Source organism: Lepisma saccharinum, chromosome 20 (assembly GCF_977018435.1).
Source record: "Lepisma saccharinum chromosome 20, izLepSacc3.1, whole genome shotgun sequence".
Taxonomy (NCBI): domain Eukaryota; kingdom Metazoa; phylum Arthropoda; class Insecta; order Zygentoma; family Lepismatidae; genus Lepisma; species Lepisma saccharinum.
In genome coordinates this window covers 64,388,755-64,406,560 of record NC_139248.1, presented here as the reverse complement: position 1 = coordinate 64,406,560, position 17,806 = coordinate 64,388,755, and the positions used below count along the sequence as shown (strand labels likewise).

General features: G+C 37.8%; 1 protein-coding gene across 5 annotated transcripts in view; it reads left to right on the top strand.

Moving 5' to 3' along the window:
* mask (multiple ankyrin repeats single KH domain) overlaps nt 1-17,806 on the top strand; it is a 127,537-nt gene that overhangs the window by 19,111 nt on the left and 90,620 nt on the right. For all 5 annotated transcript variants that reach the window (XM_083141543.1, XM_083141539.1, XM_083141540.1 and 2 more), the window contains exons 3-9: nt 420-573; nt 1,346-1,490; nt 4,281-4,428; nt 7,154-7,434; nt 9,131-9,226; nt 10,983-11,172; nt 12,550-12,724. In XM_083141543.1, the coding sequence (XP_082997669.1) occupies nt 420-573; nt 1,346-1,490; nt 4,281-4,428; nt 7,154-7,434; nt 9,131-9,226; nt 10,983-11,172; nt 12,550-12,724 (1,189 nt within the window). The remainder of the gene's footprint in view (nt 1-419; nt 574-1,345; nt 1,491-4,280; nt 4,429-7,153; nt 7,435-9,130; nt 9,227-10,982; nt 11,173-12,549; nt 12,725-17,806) is intronic.

The window sequence follows — 17,806 nt, the reverse complement described above, 5'->3', positions numbered from 1 at the left end:
CACTTTTTCGGGGCAAAAACTTTGGAGAAATGTCCGCATTATACATGAGTAAATACGGTATATCAGAATATCAAAATAAATGTTAAGCAATCACAAAATTAAGTTTTTAGTGCAAAATTTGGTGCAAAGTGGAAAAGTTTGAATTTTTCATAATTTCCAGGATAATTGAACTCTGCGAAAGTGTTGCGCAACATTATTGCAGACCCTGTGAAATACCAAAGTGCTAGAAAAGTATTGACTAGTATCGGTAGATAAACTCCAACAGATACTTTCCGATATTGATACCAGTGGTATCGGCTCAGCCCTTAAATAATCCAACTCAACAATTTTTCCTTCTCATTTCTTCTTTTCTGACCACCCTTGTTTTCATTCATGCTCTCTATATATAAAAATGCATGCTATTCTTTTGTATATTGCAGGCATTGGGAAGTTGTCAACTGGGGATGGGAAGCATCTTGCTGACCCAGAAGTACTTCGGCGTTTGACATCTAGTGTGTCGTGTGCATTAGACGAGGCAGCAGCTGCCTTGACTCGTATGAGAACAGAGAATCCACGACATCAGGCAGAAACAAGGTAAATTGTTGATTTTTTTTTCATGTGTGGAGAGACGAAGGTTTTGATACGGACACGATGATATTCTACAATGATAGGTTATACTTTTGCCTGATGCAAACACAAATCATAGAACTTTGCATACTGAGGTTAACACTAGCTTCATTGAAGTAGAAATAATAAAGCTGCAAGCTAGATGTCAATCTTGCTGAAAGTAATAAATCACTTAACGGGATGGAGACATTTAGAAATTATTAGCTTAATTACTCTGTTACAGGAAGTTTATTTTATGAAACCTTTTTTTCTACATGAAGCTTTAAATGTTACATATCGCTGGAGATACGACAAAACAGCATTCAGCCGGCAACATGTTTAACATAAAATAGCTAAGCATGTGGGTTGTTTCTTCTTAATTGTGCGTAACACTTGGTGATTTCCACTTTTCAATAAAAATATTCAAATCCAAGTGCACCTTTTTGGGTCAAATTTGGTCACCAAAATTAAAGTGCCCATTATGTTTGATGTCACATTGGATTCGAGTGCAGTGTGCTCTCCAGATTTAGTAAAACATCACTGAATTAGAAACACTAACATTATATTGTAATAAAAGTAAAATTGTGTAACTTTTACCCATTGAAGCTGTGCATGACAAATTACGAGCCAGCAAATATTTTTTTTGTGTCAATGTCGTACGCAAGTCATATAAGATAATATAAAGGAATTGCAAGCAAAATAAAAAACAATAATTACTTAATAATGTTGTAAATTTTAATTTGTGTGGCTACTTTTCCAGATCTTTGGTCGAAGCTTGCAGTGACGGAGATGTTGGCACTGTAAGGAAGCTTCTTGGTGAAGGAAGAAGTGTTCACGAGACAACCGAGGAAGGCGAAAGTTTGTTGTCCTTGGCTTGTTCAGCAGGTTACTACGAGTTGGCTCAGGTATGTAGACGTATATTAAAGTGTCGAACTAATATTGTTCAGTTTAACATTAATATGAGTCTGCATGTCCGCTTAGATTTTCTATGAATAGGGCCACGCATTTATGGTGAATAAAAGATCAAGATTTAGGTACCAAAACTGGGCATATTTTGGGATCAAATGCAGTATATAAAATGCCATTACTAGGGACATTGAATTTTCGCGATTCGCGAAATATGAAAAAAAGATGCAGTTTTGAACATTCTGCACGTAACTAAAGTGTAAATCACCAACCCTGAGACCTTCTGTAAACAAACGCTCTCACCTATTCGATGTATCACTCCGCGTCAGCTGATTCATGACCACAATCATCTGCTGTTACTCTCATAGTTCGCTGCACCTATTCATTTTATATAAGAGCCTCTGAATGTGAGAACCCGCTCTCAAAACATCAGACGAATATGCAGCCGCATACATTGTTACTCTCCCGGTCATTCTCTCTTTCATAACCCTTAAAACTGCCGACACTGACACACCACTGCACTGAGATACGAACTTAACCACTTCATTTACTGGTTTCTCAGGATACCACTGACAGAACGTTACATAAATATTGAGTAGAATCTTTTTCTCGCCCCTTTTCAAAGGCTGTCCTTGCTGGTGCTTTGAAAACAAGCTCGGAGAACACGGAGACTTTCCCGCACGCATAGAACTCAGCATGTTATTTTTCTAAGGATAAGTCAGGCAATATTACTAAGTTGCACTACTTCCTTGCTGTTCACATGATTATTTTTAGAAAATAACCAATGTTATAAAATATCATTATGTACACAAATCTCTAAGCTCATTGAAAGTTACAATGCATATTACTACAAAATGTTCACACTTACCTTGCCTTGCCATGCCACCAAGTTATTTTACGAAGTGCACTATATTTGGCAGAACAAAAATCGTTATTAGGATGCTTGTCAAAGTTTCCAACCGCAATAAATTTACGAACTTTTTGTCTTGTTTTGATCATCATCAATATATTTATTGGACTTACAGCCATGCATATGGCTGTTTATGGCCCATTATATATTTTATTTACATAAGATACAATTTACATAAAATCTACAAACAAATTTCAAATACACTCCTATCTATATCATCCTTAGAAATATACGCGTATATTACCATGTTATATCATTTTGTCTAAAAAAATGCAAGTAAAATACATTCAATTCGCATGCAAGAAAGAAGCCAAATTTATGGGAAATGATTACTGGTGCAAAGAGTTAACCATAAAGGTGAAGCAATAAGTAAAAAAAGAAAGAGCATTGGATTTAAAGTGAGACGTCATTTGTGGCAGTGTATCCCATACTACAAATTGGCTGTTGTTTTACCTTACGTAATGAATCCTGTAACAAAGCTGGATTTTCGTGTGGATTATTTTACTTCTATGAGTTTGCAATGCTTTCTGCATACAGGTGGTTTTGTTTACAGAAGGTGTCAGGGTTTGTGATTTGAACTTTACACCCCAATGATGAAATATGTATGAGTTTTATACGCAAAGTATTGCGAAATGTGTGCTTTTTTGCGAAATAACCATGAAATATCATCAAATTAAGTAGAAAACATGCAAAAACCGGCAATCGAGGTTGTGCGTGCAAACTGTCGATTTATAATGAATTGTTTGCCTCAAGTTTCCTACCACTTGCAGTTGAAGAGCGTGTTATCTTCGATCACATCAGGAAGACGCTGCAAATTGGGATTTCTCATGCACATAATCTCAGTTCAAAAACTTCGCTCCCTGTCAAGCTGCATTCCTTTCTTCCCCCGAATGTCTACTCAACTTCCAGTTTCATTGAACTTGCTAGCTGTAGCAGCGATAAGATTAGTCTGTTCCCGCACATCAAGGGAAACAATGGTGTCATTTGTGTTCAGTCATGAATGAATTTTGTTTATCATCATGTGATTTTCAACGTGTGTTTGTGTATGTGCAGTAGTGATTATTTTATTTGTTGGACAGCAAGGATATCCTTTAAATACATACAATGAATAAATCACTTGAGATATGCAATTTAGAAATGAAGTGATTTTGTGTTGATGTTTTCTTTTTGGTTGGACAGCTAAGTACTTGTGTATGTGTACAGTATATAAAAATGAAGTAGTTTATCAATTTATAGCTCTTTTGTATGTTGTTTCCTTTCATGATGAAATTAGTGTTTGTGCCAATTTTTTTTTTTTCCACCACTGATCAAACATTTTATTTACCACTCTCCTCAGATTTTATTTACCATAAATTTGTCTCCCTAGCCATTACGGTATTAAAATGATGAATATAATCCTAAATTTTATTTTAAAACCTCTTTTTACACACAAAAAAACATTTTGTTTTTATAGCACATTTATGTAGGCACATCAGAGTATGAAGTTTATTCTTGTGTAAAAGGGGCCTATTTTTGCTTCTCAACTATGTACGGCAGATTTAATCAATTTTCTGAGATTTTGCATAACTCACAGATTAATTCAGAAAACATTGTCAGTAAATAAGCTCTAAATTTCATGTTTTTTAGAATTTATTTAATTTTATATTATTTTGTGACGAAAACATGTACCTGAAATCTTCCAAAATAGGAAAGATGAACTTTACAGCATGCTGTTTCACATTTTGTGTTGGTGTTACAACAGCCGTTAAAAAAAAAGCACTTAGTAGTTCCAGGAAGGGAAAGAAAGGATTAGGCAGGTCAAGTGTTTTGTCACATTTATGTCTCTAGAACTAGGATTGAAACGGTGATATTTTCTAATGTGTGTAATTTGTATTTGCAGGTTTTATTAGCCATGCATGCAAATGTTGAGGACCGTGGTATCAAGGGAGATTGTACTCCCTTGATGGAGGCTGCCTCAGCAGGTCATGTGGATATAGTTCGTCTTCTGATTGCCCATACAGCTGATGTTAATGCACAGTCATCATCAGGTAATGTCCAGTCTCTCAATTAGAACAAATAAATAGCATTCTCTTCAGTTCAGTAATCATCAGGTAATGTCCAATCTCACAATAAGAGCAAATAAATAGCATTCTCTTCAATTCAGCAAAAAATAATCAGAATATTAAAATGCGTTTGTCTTTCGGCAAGCATTGAAATGACTTCTAGATTTCATCCTCCCTCAGCCTGAAAAAATGTTTTGAAACTTGTAAGTTGTTATTCAAATTAGTGTGAATCCATACTACCTTCCACAGATTCTAATGCTCGAACACTCAAATGCCGACCAATTCAGGTTTTTAATAGAGTGGAAACCAGATTTTATATTTTTCCTCATTATACAGGGTGAGCCTAAAAGAAATACAGTTTCAAAGTTTTACAGAGTTGGTTTGATTTGGTGTTTTAAGTCTACTTTATGCACAGTAAGGCTAATTGGGACGACCTACAGTTTAAAGTGGCATCTGAACCACTTGTGCCTCCACTGGGTATCGAACCCGGGACCCCTTGATTCAAAGTTTTACAGAGACAAGAGTTTTAATCACATGGCTGAAATACTTAACATGATTGGAAGAGTATGTCCTGAAGTTTTCATGGCTAGGTTACAAATATTCTGTGAGTTATCCTTTTGTGACACGACAGGTCCAGTTCTTCTCAAACACGTGTCAGCATGTGCATGTCAACAGTTGCAGCAGCTGTTGTGATGTGTTAAAGATCGTCTACACTTGTAGGAAGGAGAGAAACAAACACCCGGTCCTTGATGTATCCCCCACAAGAAGTGGCAGGGCGGTGTTAAATCAAAAGCACACGGAAAGCCTTTTCTACCTGCTGGTGGCCATATTGCTTGACTGACGTCAAGGATGCTCATGTCATGCTGAAGTCACGAAAACAAACTTAAGTGCAGGTCACAAACTTGAAGACTTTCTCTGTAAAACAGTACTAAATGCTTCCTGATAAAACAAACAGTTTTCCATTTCTAAAGCGTTTAATCTCTCCATTTCTTTTAGGCTCATCCTTATGACGAGACTAGGCTAACGAGGCTTTCCTGTCCCTGTGTGTCCTCATACACTTGCCCTACAATGACCCAGTCCCTAATACTCCCAACTCAAAATTTCGCACCACGGTACTCTGGACACACTCGTCAAACAATGCACGGTCACGGAACATTGCGAATTGCTCTGGCAAAATCACTCCATAAAAGCATTAAGTAAAAAAAAAAAAATCAATGTCAAACACAAAAAAAATTGACCCCACAGATAAGAAGAAACAACCTTGTGTTTGAATTTTTTGAACACTCCGCCCCTGTGCAATTAATTCAAATTCCCGCAAGCTCGAGGAGAACCCCCCCATCTGAAAGGCAACTTATGCATTAGTACAAGTAAAATAACACTATTTCCTGAAATTGCACCAACATGCTTCTCATGCTTGCAAGAAAGAAAACTTAAATTCCACACAAGATGTTTATTCAGATAAATTTGTGCAAAGAAAGAATAGTGTTTGTACCTAACCTAGAGCATTTTTACCACTTATACGTAAATACTACATTTCTTTAATGCATAATACTATATGCCCAAATAACGTGCAATGTATTCATCCGTATACAGTACTGATTTCATTCCTATGAACCATACCAAACAGCGATGGTAACCACTAAAACACCGCCTTTGTTTTCCATCAATATTATCACAAAGACGCTTCCATCCTGCCGCTATTCCAGCACACAACCACTTCCCCCGCTTTCCCGCACTTTTCATTCTGCGTACATGGGACGGAAACAATTTCTTTCCCAGTGCACTTTATTTGCACAACATAACAGAGCACTCAACCATAAAATATGATTGCATTATAACACACATTAATTAAATTATGTATATGGATTTACAAAATTTGTTACATTAATTACCACCAACGGACACTGACATCACACTCAATGTCCTTTTCAACAGCCAAAGTACCGGAGTGGCCAGGTCTTGCATGAAGCTGCACATTACTGGACTTTGCGAAGAAACTAGGTTTTAGAAACTATTGTTTGCATGTTATTATTGTACTTTATCAACAATGCTTTCAATATTGGAACAAAAATCATTGTTATGAAGGTTCGAGTTATTTAAACGTTTGCTACAAACCGAGAATGTTCCTGAAATTGAACAATTTTAATAGTCTTGTACTGCTGCTAAAAGGACATCAGTACCATCTATTGACAACTGTTTAAGATACTACAAATATGCCATTTGTGATGATATTATCCTTTAAATATTGAACCTATGTTGATGGCTTAAACAACTCAATTTATGACTATGGTCATATCTTGTACATTCAGTGTTCTTGGTTCCATTGGAGCAAAAGTGTGACACCATTAGATAAAATCTAACAATCAGGGGAGGCTAGTTTTGTGAAAATATGTCTTAAGTGGCAGTCCTGTTCATACATGGTAGCTTCAAACTGCACTAGTTCAGAAAATACCGTATTTATGCATGTATAATGTGCACCCTGGTTTTCGATGGGAAAAAGTGTTTCTGTGCATTAAAATTCAGGTTCAAGAAATAGCTTTCTCTTGTGTAGGTTGTAAAGTTGTTGCTATGCCGATCAACAGCGAATGACATCATAACCTCTTCATGAAAAAGACAAGAATTTTGGATTTGTTATTTTGGTATACACCCTGTATTAACTTGGCACACATGTATTTATATGAACTTTTTACGCATATCTTCCTGTTTGCAGGTAACACACCCTTGATGTATGCCTGTGCAGGAGGCCACGAGGACGTAGTTAGGGTGTTGCTGGAAAATGGGGCAAATGTGGAGGACCACAATGAGAATGGCCACACCCCTCTAATGGAAGCTGCCAGTGCGGGACATGTTGGAGTGGCTAAAATCCTTCTTCAGCATGGAGCTGGAATCAACACCCATTCCAATGAGTTCAAGGAGTCTGCTTTAACGTTAGCTTGTTATAAAGGACACTTGGACATGGTGCGTTTCCTGTTAGAAGCAGGGGCAGATCAGGTACATGAAGTCATTACACTTTGCTTACATCATACACGTTGTTCTTTAAAGATAGATTTGAACAGGGGAAAAAATATTGCTCACAAATTACAAATGTCTTTTTCCTCACACTGTAATGTATTAGACAACATAAAACATTTTTTTATTTCAGTCTGTGTTCAGTTAGGAGCTGCGGTGTTCTAGTTGGTATGGCTTCTGTCATGCAGGAAACCCAGGGCGGGTGATCTAAGATCGGGATTTTTGCAGCATTGTCCCTGCATAAAGTGACTCTTGGGCTCACCCAGCCTCTAATCAATGGGTACCTGGTGGGGGTGAAGGCAACCAGAGTGTGGTGCTGATCACATCACCTCCAAAATGGCAGAGATTGAGAATATATGGAGCCCTATCCCCATATCCCCTAAATGTGCTTTCTCTATGTGCACCTTATCTTACCTTACCTGTGTTCTGTTAGAAATTAGATAATACAAGTAGCTTCTATTACAGAGGATGTATAATGGCCAATTGATAAGGAAGAGGGGAAGAAATGTATTTGTACTTGAAACCCTGATGATCCATGTTAATACCGTAATCATTTTGTGGTATGGCAAGCGATATGCAACTGTGTGTTAGTTGGGGAGTTCATCAACCAATGATTTGTCTTGTCACTTCAGTGTGAAATATTCCTTCTAATAGCTTCCATTCAAGGTATTGACCCCACTGTTTTTAATGCATCCTTATATATCACATAATTTTCTTTGTTTTTTTTAGCAGCCTTAGTGAAATGGTGTACAAACATAGGAGAGGCATCCTTAATATACCATCTATGGTTTCCCTTTCTTGTCTGCGAAATAGATAACAGTTTATTTCAAATGACGATCACCATGTGTCATGAGGAGTATCTCCTTTAAGTATACCATGTATGCTTTTTTTAACGTTTACACATCTGTGTGTGAGTGACTGTCGTTATAGTTTATCGATGCTTGAAAAGTAATGAGTTACTTGCTTTTTGAAAATATTAACTGTAACTGTTTTTAAAGTACCTAGTATCGAAAAGAAGAGTTAATTTATACTCATTTTCTCTTGAATGGAAATTTTCTTCAGCCCAATTTTTGCAATATCTTGACACTAATTTTCACCTGAAAGAATGCCCCAGTTGATAATTATTAAAATTGTGAGAAAAGTGTACTTTTGTTTACCAAAATCAACACTACATACACCCAAAGTGTATATATTTTACAATGTGTAGGAGTAAGTATAAACTTCAACAATCATCCTGAACATGCCACTGTCTCTTGGCTCAACAATAAATAAAAAAAAAATAATGATTTTCTTCAATAACAAACTTAAGTGGTTTTACTTTGAATTTTATTAGGTGAATTATAATTTGAACAAAAAGGTAGCTTAATTTTGTAATGGTTATCCGTGAAATGTAAGATGATTCCACTTTCAATTCATGAACGAAGTATGTTATATGAGTTATATATCGTATGTAAAATACTGTGTTAAAGTAACCTAACAGTGCAGAAATGTCAACCAAAACAGAATGTACAGTCATGGACAGGTCTGGGTTGTAGCAAAGTCTCTGGCTATAGTGCAATGTATGTGCACTATAGGCAGTAGTTACAGGGGCAATTTCTTTGTTTGTTTATTGTAATTGCAATTTACATTCTCTTTAAACCATTTAGTTTCTGATTTTACCTTTTCGTGTTTTCTTCAGGAGCACAAAACGGATGAAATGCATACAGCATTAATGGAGGCTTCCATGGATGGCCATGTGGAAGTTGCGAGGCTGCTTCTGGACTCGGGAGCTCAGGTAATAATCTGTATAGTTATAGCTGTATGTGAATGCTGAATTGCTGGTTACCATTGACCAAAACAAAGAGTCAGCATGCATTACACACAGAACAGGCACACATGACATGTTCTTTTGGTTACTCAGGTATTACTGCAGCCAGCCTCCGCGGCAGAGTGGTTAGCACACCAGGGGTCCCATGTTCGAATCCAGGCCTGATTGTGAGTGTTCTTTGTGAATCAATTTCATCATATCATCACTCAACCTCATCTTCGCGATTAGCCAAAGGTGGCAGAAATGCAAAGTAAAATAAACCAAATCAATAAATTATTATTGTAGAATGTTAGTCTGGCAAAAGTAAATTTTAAGAGCATAATAATAATACAAATTTCACAAGAAAAATATAATTAAAGTGCAATTCCCTGAAAACTTTAACAAATTGTTTTGTAAACTTTGAGAACTTTCTTGTTAACATTGCATATGTCTACATAGTTACATAATTGTAAAAACTACAAATTTCACAGGCAAAGTATAATTCAGTAAGTAGGGAATAACATTGTCTTCATATTTTTAAACCTGATCATTTACCCTATTCCATGATAAGTAGAGGCATGCATATTTCGTTTTTGACGAAAACACAAAATGTGAAATAACACACACTAATGTTAATTTTTCATGTTTCTGAATGGTGTAAGGTGCATTTTCCTACCCTGTTTTGTCACAAAATGATGTGAAATGAACTGCAAAATGCGAAATAGACTTTTAAAAATGAAATTACCATTTATATACCGACACAACACTTATTGAAGTCTGAAGTATCTTGTGAGTCATGCAATTCACAGAAAATTGATTAATTCTGCTGTAAATATTTGAGAAGCAAAAATTGACTCCTTTATACAGGAATAAACTTAATATTCTGGTAATGATTTAATGTGCTATTAGAAGTGGTATGTTTATTTTGTGTAATAGTGCAGTTATTAAATCAAAAATAGGATTATATTCACATTTTTTATAACCAAAATATGTCATATTATGTGGCGCTTTTTCACCGCATTAACAGCGAAATTCCATTTTATTTACCGCTTTTGAACCTGAAATTGACTGTTTTTGTACCGAAATTTTGCTTTCTTATTTACCAGAAGTATGTGCCTCTAATCATAAGTAGTGGTGAACCAGCTTGTAAATTTGACCAGTACTTGTAAAATTTTTGTTGTATGTATGTATTGCTTGCACATAAATTTATTCTTAGAATTTAATTTGATCATACTACAAATAAATGTCCTGAAACGTTAACATTACAAAACGTATTTAAAGGCATGTAACAACCATAAACCTATGAGAAAAATAATTGCAAAATACAAATATAGATTTTAGTGTTGCTGATAACCAATTTTCTTGTTTACTTGATATATGTAACCAGCTGATTGGGAGTGGCACTTACTTCAGGATAGAAGCCTGTATTTTGAAATTTACAAAAGTTTTATTTTCACTTAGATAACACTTGGCTTCTTAAGAAATAAGTATTTAAAATAATTTCTTTTAAATTTTCCATCCTATTGTTAATATTTGCAGCAAATTTAAACAACACAGTTTTTTTAAAAAAAAGATGTGGTATCAGTTACATTAATCATTATAATTTTCCATCCCAATACAATTTTTTAAAGAGAGATATTGAGAAGGTGTGTTTTTTTGTGTGTGTAAATTTAGCAGAAATATGTTGTGCATATTTTAGATGCAAAACCTGTGAAATATTAACTTAAGTGTGTGTCAATTGCAGGTGAACATGCCAACCGACAGTTTTGAGTCACCTCTGACGTTAGCAGCGTGTGGCGGACATGTTGATCTTGCCATGTTGCTAATCGAAAGGGGTGCCAAAATTGAGGAGGTGAATGATGAGGGCTATACACCACTCATGGAAGCAGCAAGGGAAGGTCATGAGGAGATGGTAGCCTTGTTGCTTAGCCAAGGTAAATTCCATAGTTCTCTTTTCTTTTCGCATGTGAAATTTCCAAAACTATCTGATTTTGACGGGTGTGCTTAGAATCCCAAATTAAGCATTCAGAAGATTGTGGAGCTTACCTTTCATATTGATATTAGTAGGAAGCCTGTTGTCTGTTACTTGACAGCAATAAATGATATCCATATGAAGGGGTAGTTTTTCTGCCTACTAAAATAAATTCACATGTTCACACAAGTCAATTTCTCATCATTGCAGATCAAAGGAATATAGGAAAGTACAATACAGTTACATAGGATTAAAGTCAAGGTGGCCCGGTCTTTTAGGGCATCCTGCTACCATGTCAGAGACCCAAGTTCATATGAAGGTGTGGGTGATTTAAGGTCCCATATAGATTTCCCCAATTTGTAAATCCCCTGAAAAACATCGGGGTTGCACTGTATACGTTTCATTATTCACATGCTCCATAATAAATTTCCACTATCCACATGTAAGAACAGGTATGAAATTACACACCCTGTGGTATGATGCTATTTGCTAGTAGGCATTTTTCATTCTTCATTCCATTAGAATGCTTCACCTATCTGCAATACTGATTTGAATCGGCATCATTATAATGTGTCTTACGCAGGAAGATTCTACAATTTTTTTTTCCTATTGTAGGGAAATTGTCACTTGCAAATTACTGGCATTTTTCTATCTGCAAAGTTAGCCTATTACAGTGGAACCTCGATGTTAAGTTTTTCAATGAAGCAAACTGAAATAACTTGAAATGCGAGAAAATGTACAATTGAGGAAAATTTCATAACATTTTGTTACGTTGGGACCATCAAGATTGAATGTATAATGCAGGAAAATCTAAAATCTGGGAATGTAAAATATATATTTTGCAATATTTTAGATTTGATGCAATGTATTAAGTAAGAACTGCAAAAAATATTGTAAATGTGTGGGGATGAAATGAGCAACATTTTTTTCAGATGAGTTTTCCGATCTGCTATTTGTAGGTTCTTTTAATCAAATGATTCTTGTGTTAGTAATTATACTGTTACACATAATGTATTTTATTCTACCTCCTGAATTCAGACAGTGCTGAAAATACTTTATGATGTTTATATTAAATTATTGTGAATTTTTATTTCCTTGTTGATAATATTGTTTCTTGTTGTATTTCCCCCAAAATTTTGGAAATTGAATTGGTAGGCTTGCCAACCATAGAGTAATGGTTTTGAAAGTATGACATTTGATGTTTCATTGATTTCATGAAACTTCTAATTTTGAAACATTAAGTTGACTGTAGTAATGTGTTTCTAGTATGTATTATGTGCAATCATTGTGTAAACCCTAAACTAAATCATCCATAACTATTTACTTGTCTTATACAAAGGTGCGAACATCAATGCTCAGACGGAAGAAACCCAGGAAACGGCTCTGACCTTGGCGTGTTGCGGGGGATTTCTGGAAGTAGCAGACTTTCTCATAAAGGCAGGAGCGGACATCGAGTTAGGGGCATCAACGCCACTCATGGAGGCAGCACAGGAAGGCCATTTAGATTTAGTCAGGTAAGCACTGGAACTTGTCCTAAAAGCATACATCTAATATAGTAATTAATACCTTGTATGTGTACACTGTATTTGTGAAACAAAAGATCTGTTAATGTAGAATATTGGAACATGTAGGGTTATGCTAGGAGATAGGAATCTTTGGGTAGCCATATGATAATTAGAAACGTACATAGAATAAAGTAAAAATGTTAGGTTATGCACATTCTTTACTAGAATGAAACTATAGGGTGGCCACAAAGTCCCGTTACTCCTGAAATAATAAAAGAACGTCTACTTTGTAGTAGTACTTATTGACATCTTAAGATGAATTGAAATTACTTACTCAAAGGCTCACTGTGGTCACAGTAATTCTCATGACAAAGAATAATAAAAAAAAGGTAAAGTGTTCCCCTGTGCTTAGCACCATGCCATGAAGGCGTATAGGGGGTGTGGGGGTAATGCCCCACACTTTCTTGATCCGGTCGTGAGTGGGGGTGATGTGATCAGCACCACGCCCCTGACCACCTTTACCCCCCAGGGTTTCCCCCAGGTACCCATGTTATTCGACGCTGGGTGGGCACCGGGGCCGCTTCCAACGTTAGAAAAGTTCCCGGGTTTGAACCGGCCGGGGATCGAACCCGGGGCCTTCAGCATGGTAGTCAGACGCGTTACCGACTGAGCCACCGCGGCCACAAAGAATAATATGGTGACAAGTTCTATGGAACATTTTTCGTAGCACAGTCAACGAGTGTGCATTGTTCTCCTCTGGTTGAAGATCTACCACTTCTTCCCTTATCCCGTACACTATCTGCATGAAAGAGTTTTTTTTTTTTTTTTTTTTTTTTTCCGGAGGAGGATTCCATTGAAAATGCTGCAGGAAATCAGTATGCACTTCTTCAATACTCTTTCATCTTTGATACATTTAATGTTCCCAGCAAGTAGAAATAACACGTTCGTCAATAGTATAACTAGAAGTACCAACCATCCTTTAGTTTATATCATCTGAAACAGAAAGAAAAATATGAATTCATTATTATACACATAGGAGTAACGGGACTTTGTGGCCACCCTGTACATGAACATCAGCACTGCAATACATGAAATAAATGGCAGAAGGATTAAACATTTTTTCCTGAATAAGCGTGCAGAACTGGTTTTTTTTTTTTGTTTTCAGGGAAAGCAAACCAAAATAAAAACAACAACATTGATGCAGGCAGTCATTGTAAAACAATCCTGTACATATAATGAAGAAGATAGAAAGGATACATTTTCAAAGTTGTTGATCATCTTAAGCATTTCTAAATAAATGAGAAACATTAATAATAATCATTAGGGTTGAGCTGATACCACTTTAAAGCGATACCAATATTATTAGCTCCGACCGTACCAATGCTTGAAAATTGTAATTAGAAGTTTTTCAAATTATTGATTAATATTAGTGGGCGAGTTTGCATTCCAATTGTAAGCATCAATTTACCAGAGTTTTCCTTTAAAATATTCAAAATTTGCATCAGGAAATAATTATACCTGTTATGTAATCAAAAAAATACAGTTTTTCATATAATATTAGTGCAGAATCGGTGGAAATTTTCGAATTTTGCATAACTTTCAGGATAGTTAGTCTAAAGAAAATGTTGCGCAGTATTTTTGTGGACTCCGTGAAAGACCAAAATGGCAGAAAAGTATCGATAAATGAAAATCCAACCAATACTTTTCAATACCAATACCACTGATATCTGTGTCGGCTCAGCCTTAATATTAATTTTTTAAATACGGAGAAATTAGTACTCACTTTTATCCGCGAAGCTGTTTTTTCTTCTTTTTCGATTAATTTCAGTGGCCACTGCCACCATCCTCGTTGGAACTTGCTGCGCTGTTGCTTGGCGTGCGTCTTTTGTTCGTAGTTCTCTGGTTGCCGTTAGGTGCGCTGTGCGTCTTGGTACGTCGTCTGCTATTTCCGGGCGATAACTGCTGCAGTAGTGGAATCCAAGTATGGTGCGCTTGCCCGCTATCGATGTTTAGTTCGTGCGGGAAGTGCATTATGGCGTGCGTTTCCTTGATTTTGGTGTCTATGAGCGTGTGGGCAGTGTGTTTGACTCGAACCTTTTGAATTTTATGGCTATTGTATTTGATATGTCTAGCAAGACCGGTAGTGGGTTGGGCTTTTTTCGCATCTGCTAGGTGCTGTTGGATTCTTTCATTGACAGATCTGATGGACCTGCCGATGTAATGAGCCTTGCACTCACACTCAGCATCATATACACCTGGGTTGTCAAGGGGGGAGAGGAAGTACCGTTTGTGCTTGTTCAGTTTGTCAGTTATTTTGGAGTTGGGTTTGTGCGCTACTTTGATGCCAAATGGGAGAAGGGCTTTGGCTATGCGGTTGGAAGTGGTGGGATGGTAGGGGAAGGCAAACCATTTATATTGGTCGCTGGGGGTTGGTTGTGGCTGGGTTGCTTGTGGATGGGTTGATTGTGGTAGGTTAGGGTGTCTGACCTGTATTTCCGCCTTACTGCACCAAGTGGAGAGTTGTGATTCAGTGTAGCCATGCTTCAGGGCTATTTCTGTGATGGTGGCTATCTCCTCTCGTAGATCCTCTTCTTTGCCACAGTAGGAGAAGGCTCTTCGATAAAAGTTTAGCCACACATTGGCTTTTTGCTTAGGGGGATGGCTAGAGAGAGCATGTATGTACTGGTTGCCTGCATCCGGTTTTCTGTAGACGGTGGTTGTGAATTTGTTAAGTGCACGGCTGATGGTGATGTCCAGGAAGTTGATTTTACCAAGTTTTTCATGCTCTACGGTGAAGTTGAGCCTGGGGTGGATGCTATTTAGTTTGTTCACTAGGAGGTTGAGTTCTTCTGCCTTTTTATATACAACTATTGTGTCGTCCGCGTACCTTCCATATCGGATGTGTTGTAGTTCTGGAGTGTGGAGTATCTCTTTTTCAGCCAGGTGCATGACGATGTTGGCTAAAGGAGCTGATAGCGGGTTGCCCATCGCAAGGCCCTCGGATTGGTTGTAGAATTTATCTTCAAACTGAAAGTAATTGTGTTTTAGACAAACTTCCAATAGTCTGGTTATCTCCTGAACCTCTAGGGCCGGGATTCTGTTAGTTGTCAGCCATCTTTCCACCGAACGCAGTGCTAGGTCTATGGGGATTGAACTGTACATGTCTACTATATCAATGCTGGCTACTTTTGCACTGTCAGCTTGCACTATTGAAGTTACCAGATTTTTAGCATCGGCACTGTTGCGGAACACGTATGTAAGTTTGTGGTTGAAAAGAGATATTTTGTTTTTTAGCCAGTTTGTTAGGTGAACTGTGGGGTAATTGAAGCCAGCTATTATAAGTCGCATGGGGATTCCAGGTTTATGAGTTTTAGGAATGCCATAGGCAATGGCAGGTGAAGGGTGGGGATTGAGGAGGAATTTGTGGTCTTGTTCACTAAGTTCACTAAGTTCACTAGTGAACAAGACCACAAATTCCTCCTCAATCCCCACCCTTCACCTGCCATTGCCTATGGCATTCCTAAAACTCATAAACCTGGAATCCCCATGCGACTTATAATAGCTGGCTTCAATTACCCCACAGTTCACCTAACAAACTGGCTAAAAAACAAAATATCTCTTTTCAACCACAAACTTACATACGTGTTCCGCAACAGTGCCGATGCTAAAAATCTGGTAACTTCAATAGTGCAAGCTGACAGTGCAAAAGTAGCCAGCATTGATATAGTAGACATGTACAGTTCAATCCCCATAGACCTAGCACTGCGTTCGGTGGAAAGATGGCTGACAACTAACAGAATCCCGGCCCTAGAGGTTCAGGAGATAACCAGACTATTGGAAGTTTGTCTAAAACACAATTACTTTCAGTTTGAAGATAAATTCTACAACCAATCCGAGGGCCTTGCGATGGGCAACCCGCTATCAGCTCCTTTAGCCAACATCGTCATGCACCTGGCTGAAAAAGAGATACTCCACACTCCAGAACTACAACACATCCGATATGGAAGGTACGCGGACGACACAATAGTTGTATATAAAAAGGCAGAAGAACTCAACCTCCTAGTGAACAAACTAAATAGCATCCACCCCAGGCTCAACTTCACCGTAGAGCATGAAAAACTTGGTAAAATCAACTTCCTGGACATCACCATCAGCCGTGCACTTAACAAATTCACAACCACCGTCTACAGAAAACCGGATGCAGGCAACCAGTACATACATGCTCTCTCTAGCCATCCCCCTAAGCAAAAAGCCAATGTGTGGCTAAACTTTTATCGAAGAGCCTTCTCCTACTGTGGCAAAGAAGAGGATCTACGAGAGGAGATAGCCACCATCACAGAAATAGCCCTGAAGCATGGCTACACTGAATCACAACTCTCCACTTGGTGCAGTAAGGCGGAAATACAGGTCAGACACCCTAACCTACCACAATCAACCCATCCACAAGCAACCCAGCCACAACCAACCCCCAGCGACCAATATAAATGGTTTGCCTTCCCCTACCATCCCACCACTTCCAACCGCATAGCCAAAGCCCTTCTCCCATTTGGCATCAAAGTAGCGCACAAACCCAACTCCAAAATAACTGACAAACTGAACAAGCACAAACGGTACTTCCTCTCCCCCCTTGACAACCCAGGTGTATATGATGCTGAGTGTGAGTGCAAGGCTCATTACATCGGCAGGTCCATCAGATCTGTCAATGAAAGAATCCAACAGCACCTAGCAGATGCGAAAAAAGCCCAACCCACTACCGGTCTTGCTAGACATATCAAATACAATAGCCATAAAATTCAAAAGGTTCGAGTCAAACACACTGCCCACACGCTCATAGACACCAAAATCAAGGAAACGCACGCCATAATGCACTTCCCGCACGAACTAAACATCGATAGCGGGCAAGCGCACCATACTTGGATTCCACTACTGCAGCAGTTATCGCCCGGAAATAGCAGACGACGTACCAAGACGCACAGCGCACCTAACGGCAACCAGAGAACTACGAACAAAAGACGCACGCCAAGCAACAGCGCAGCAAGTTCCAACGAGGATGGTGGCAGTGGCCACTGAAATTAATCGAAAAAGAAGAAA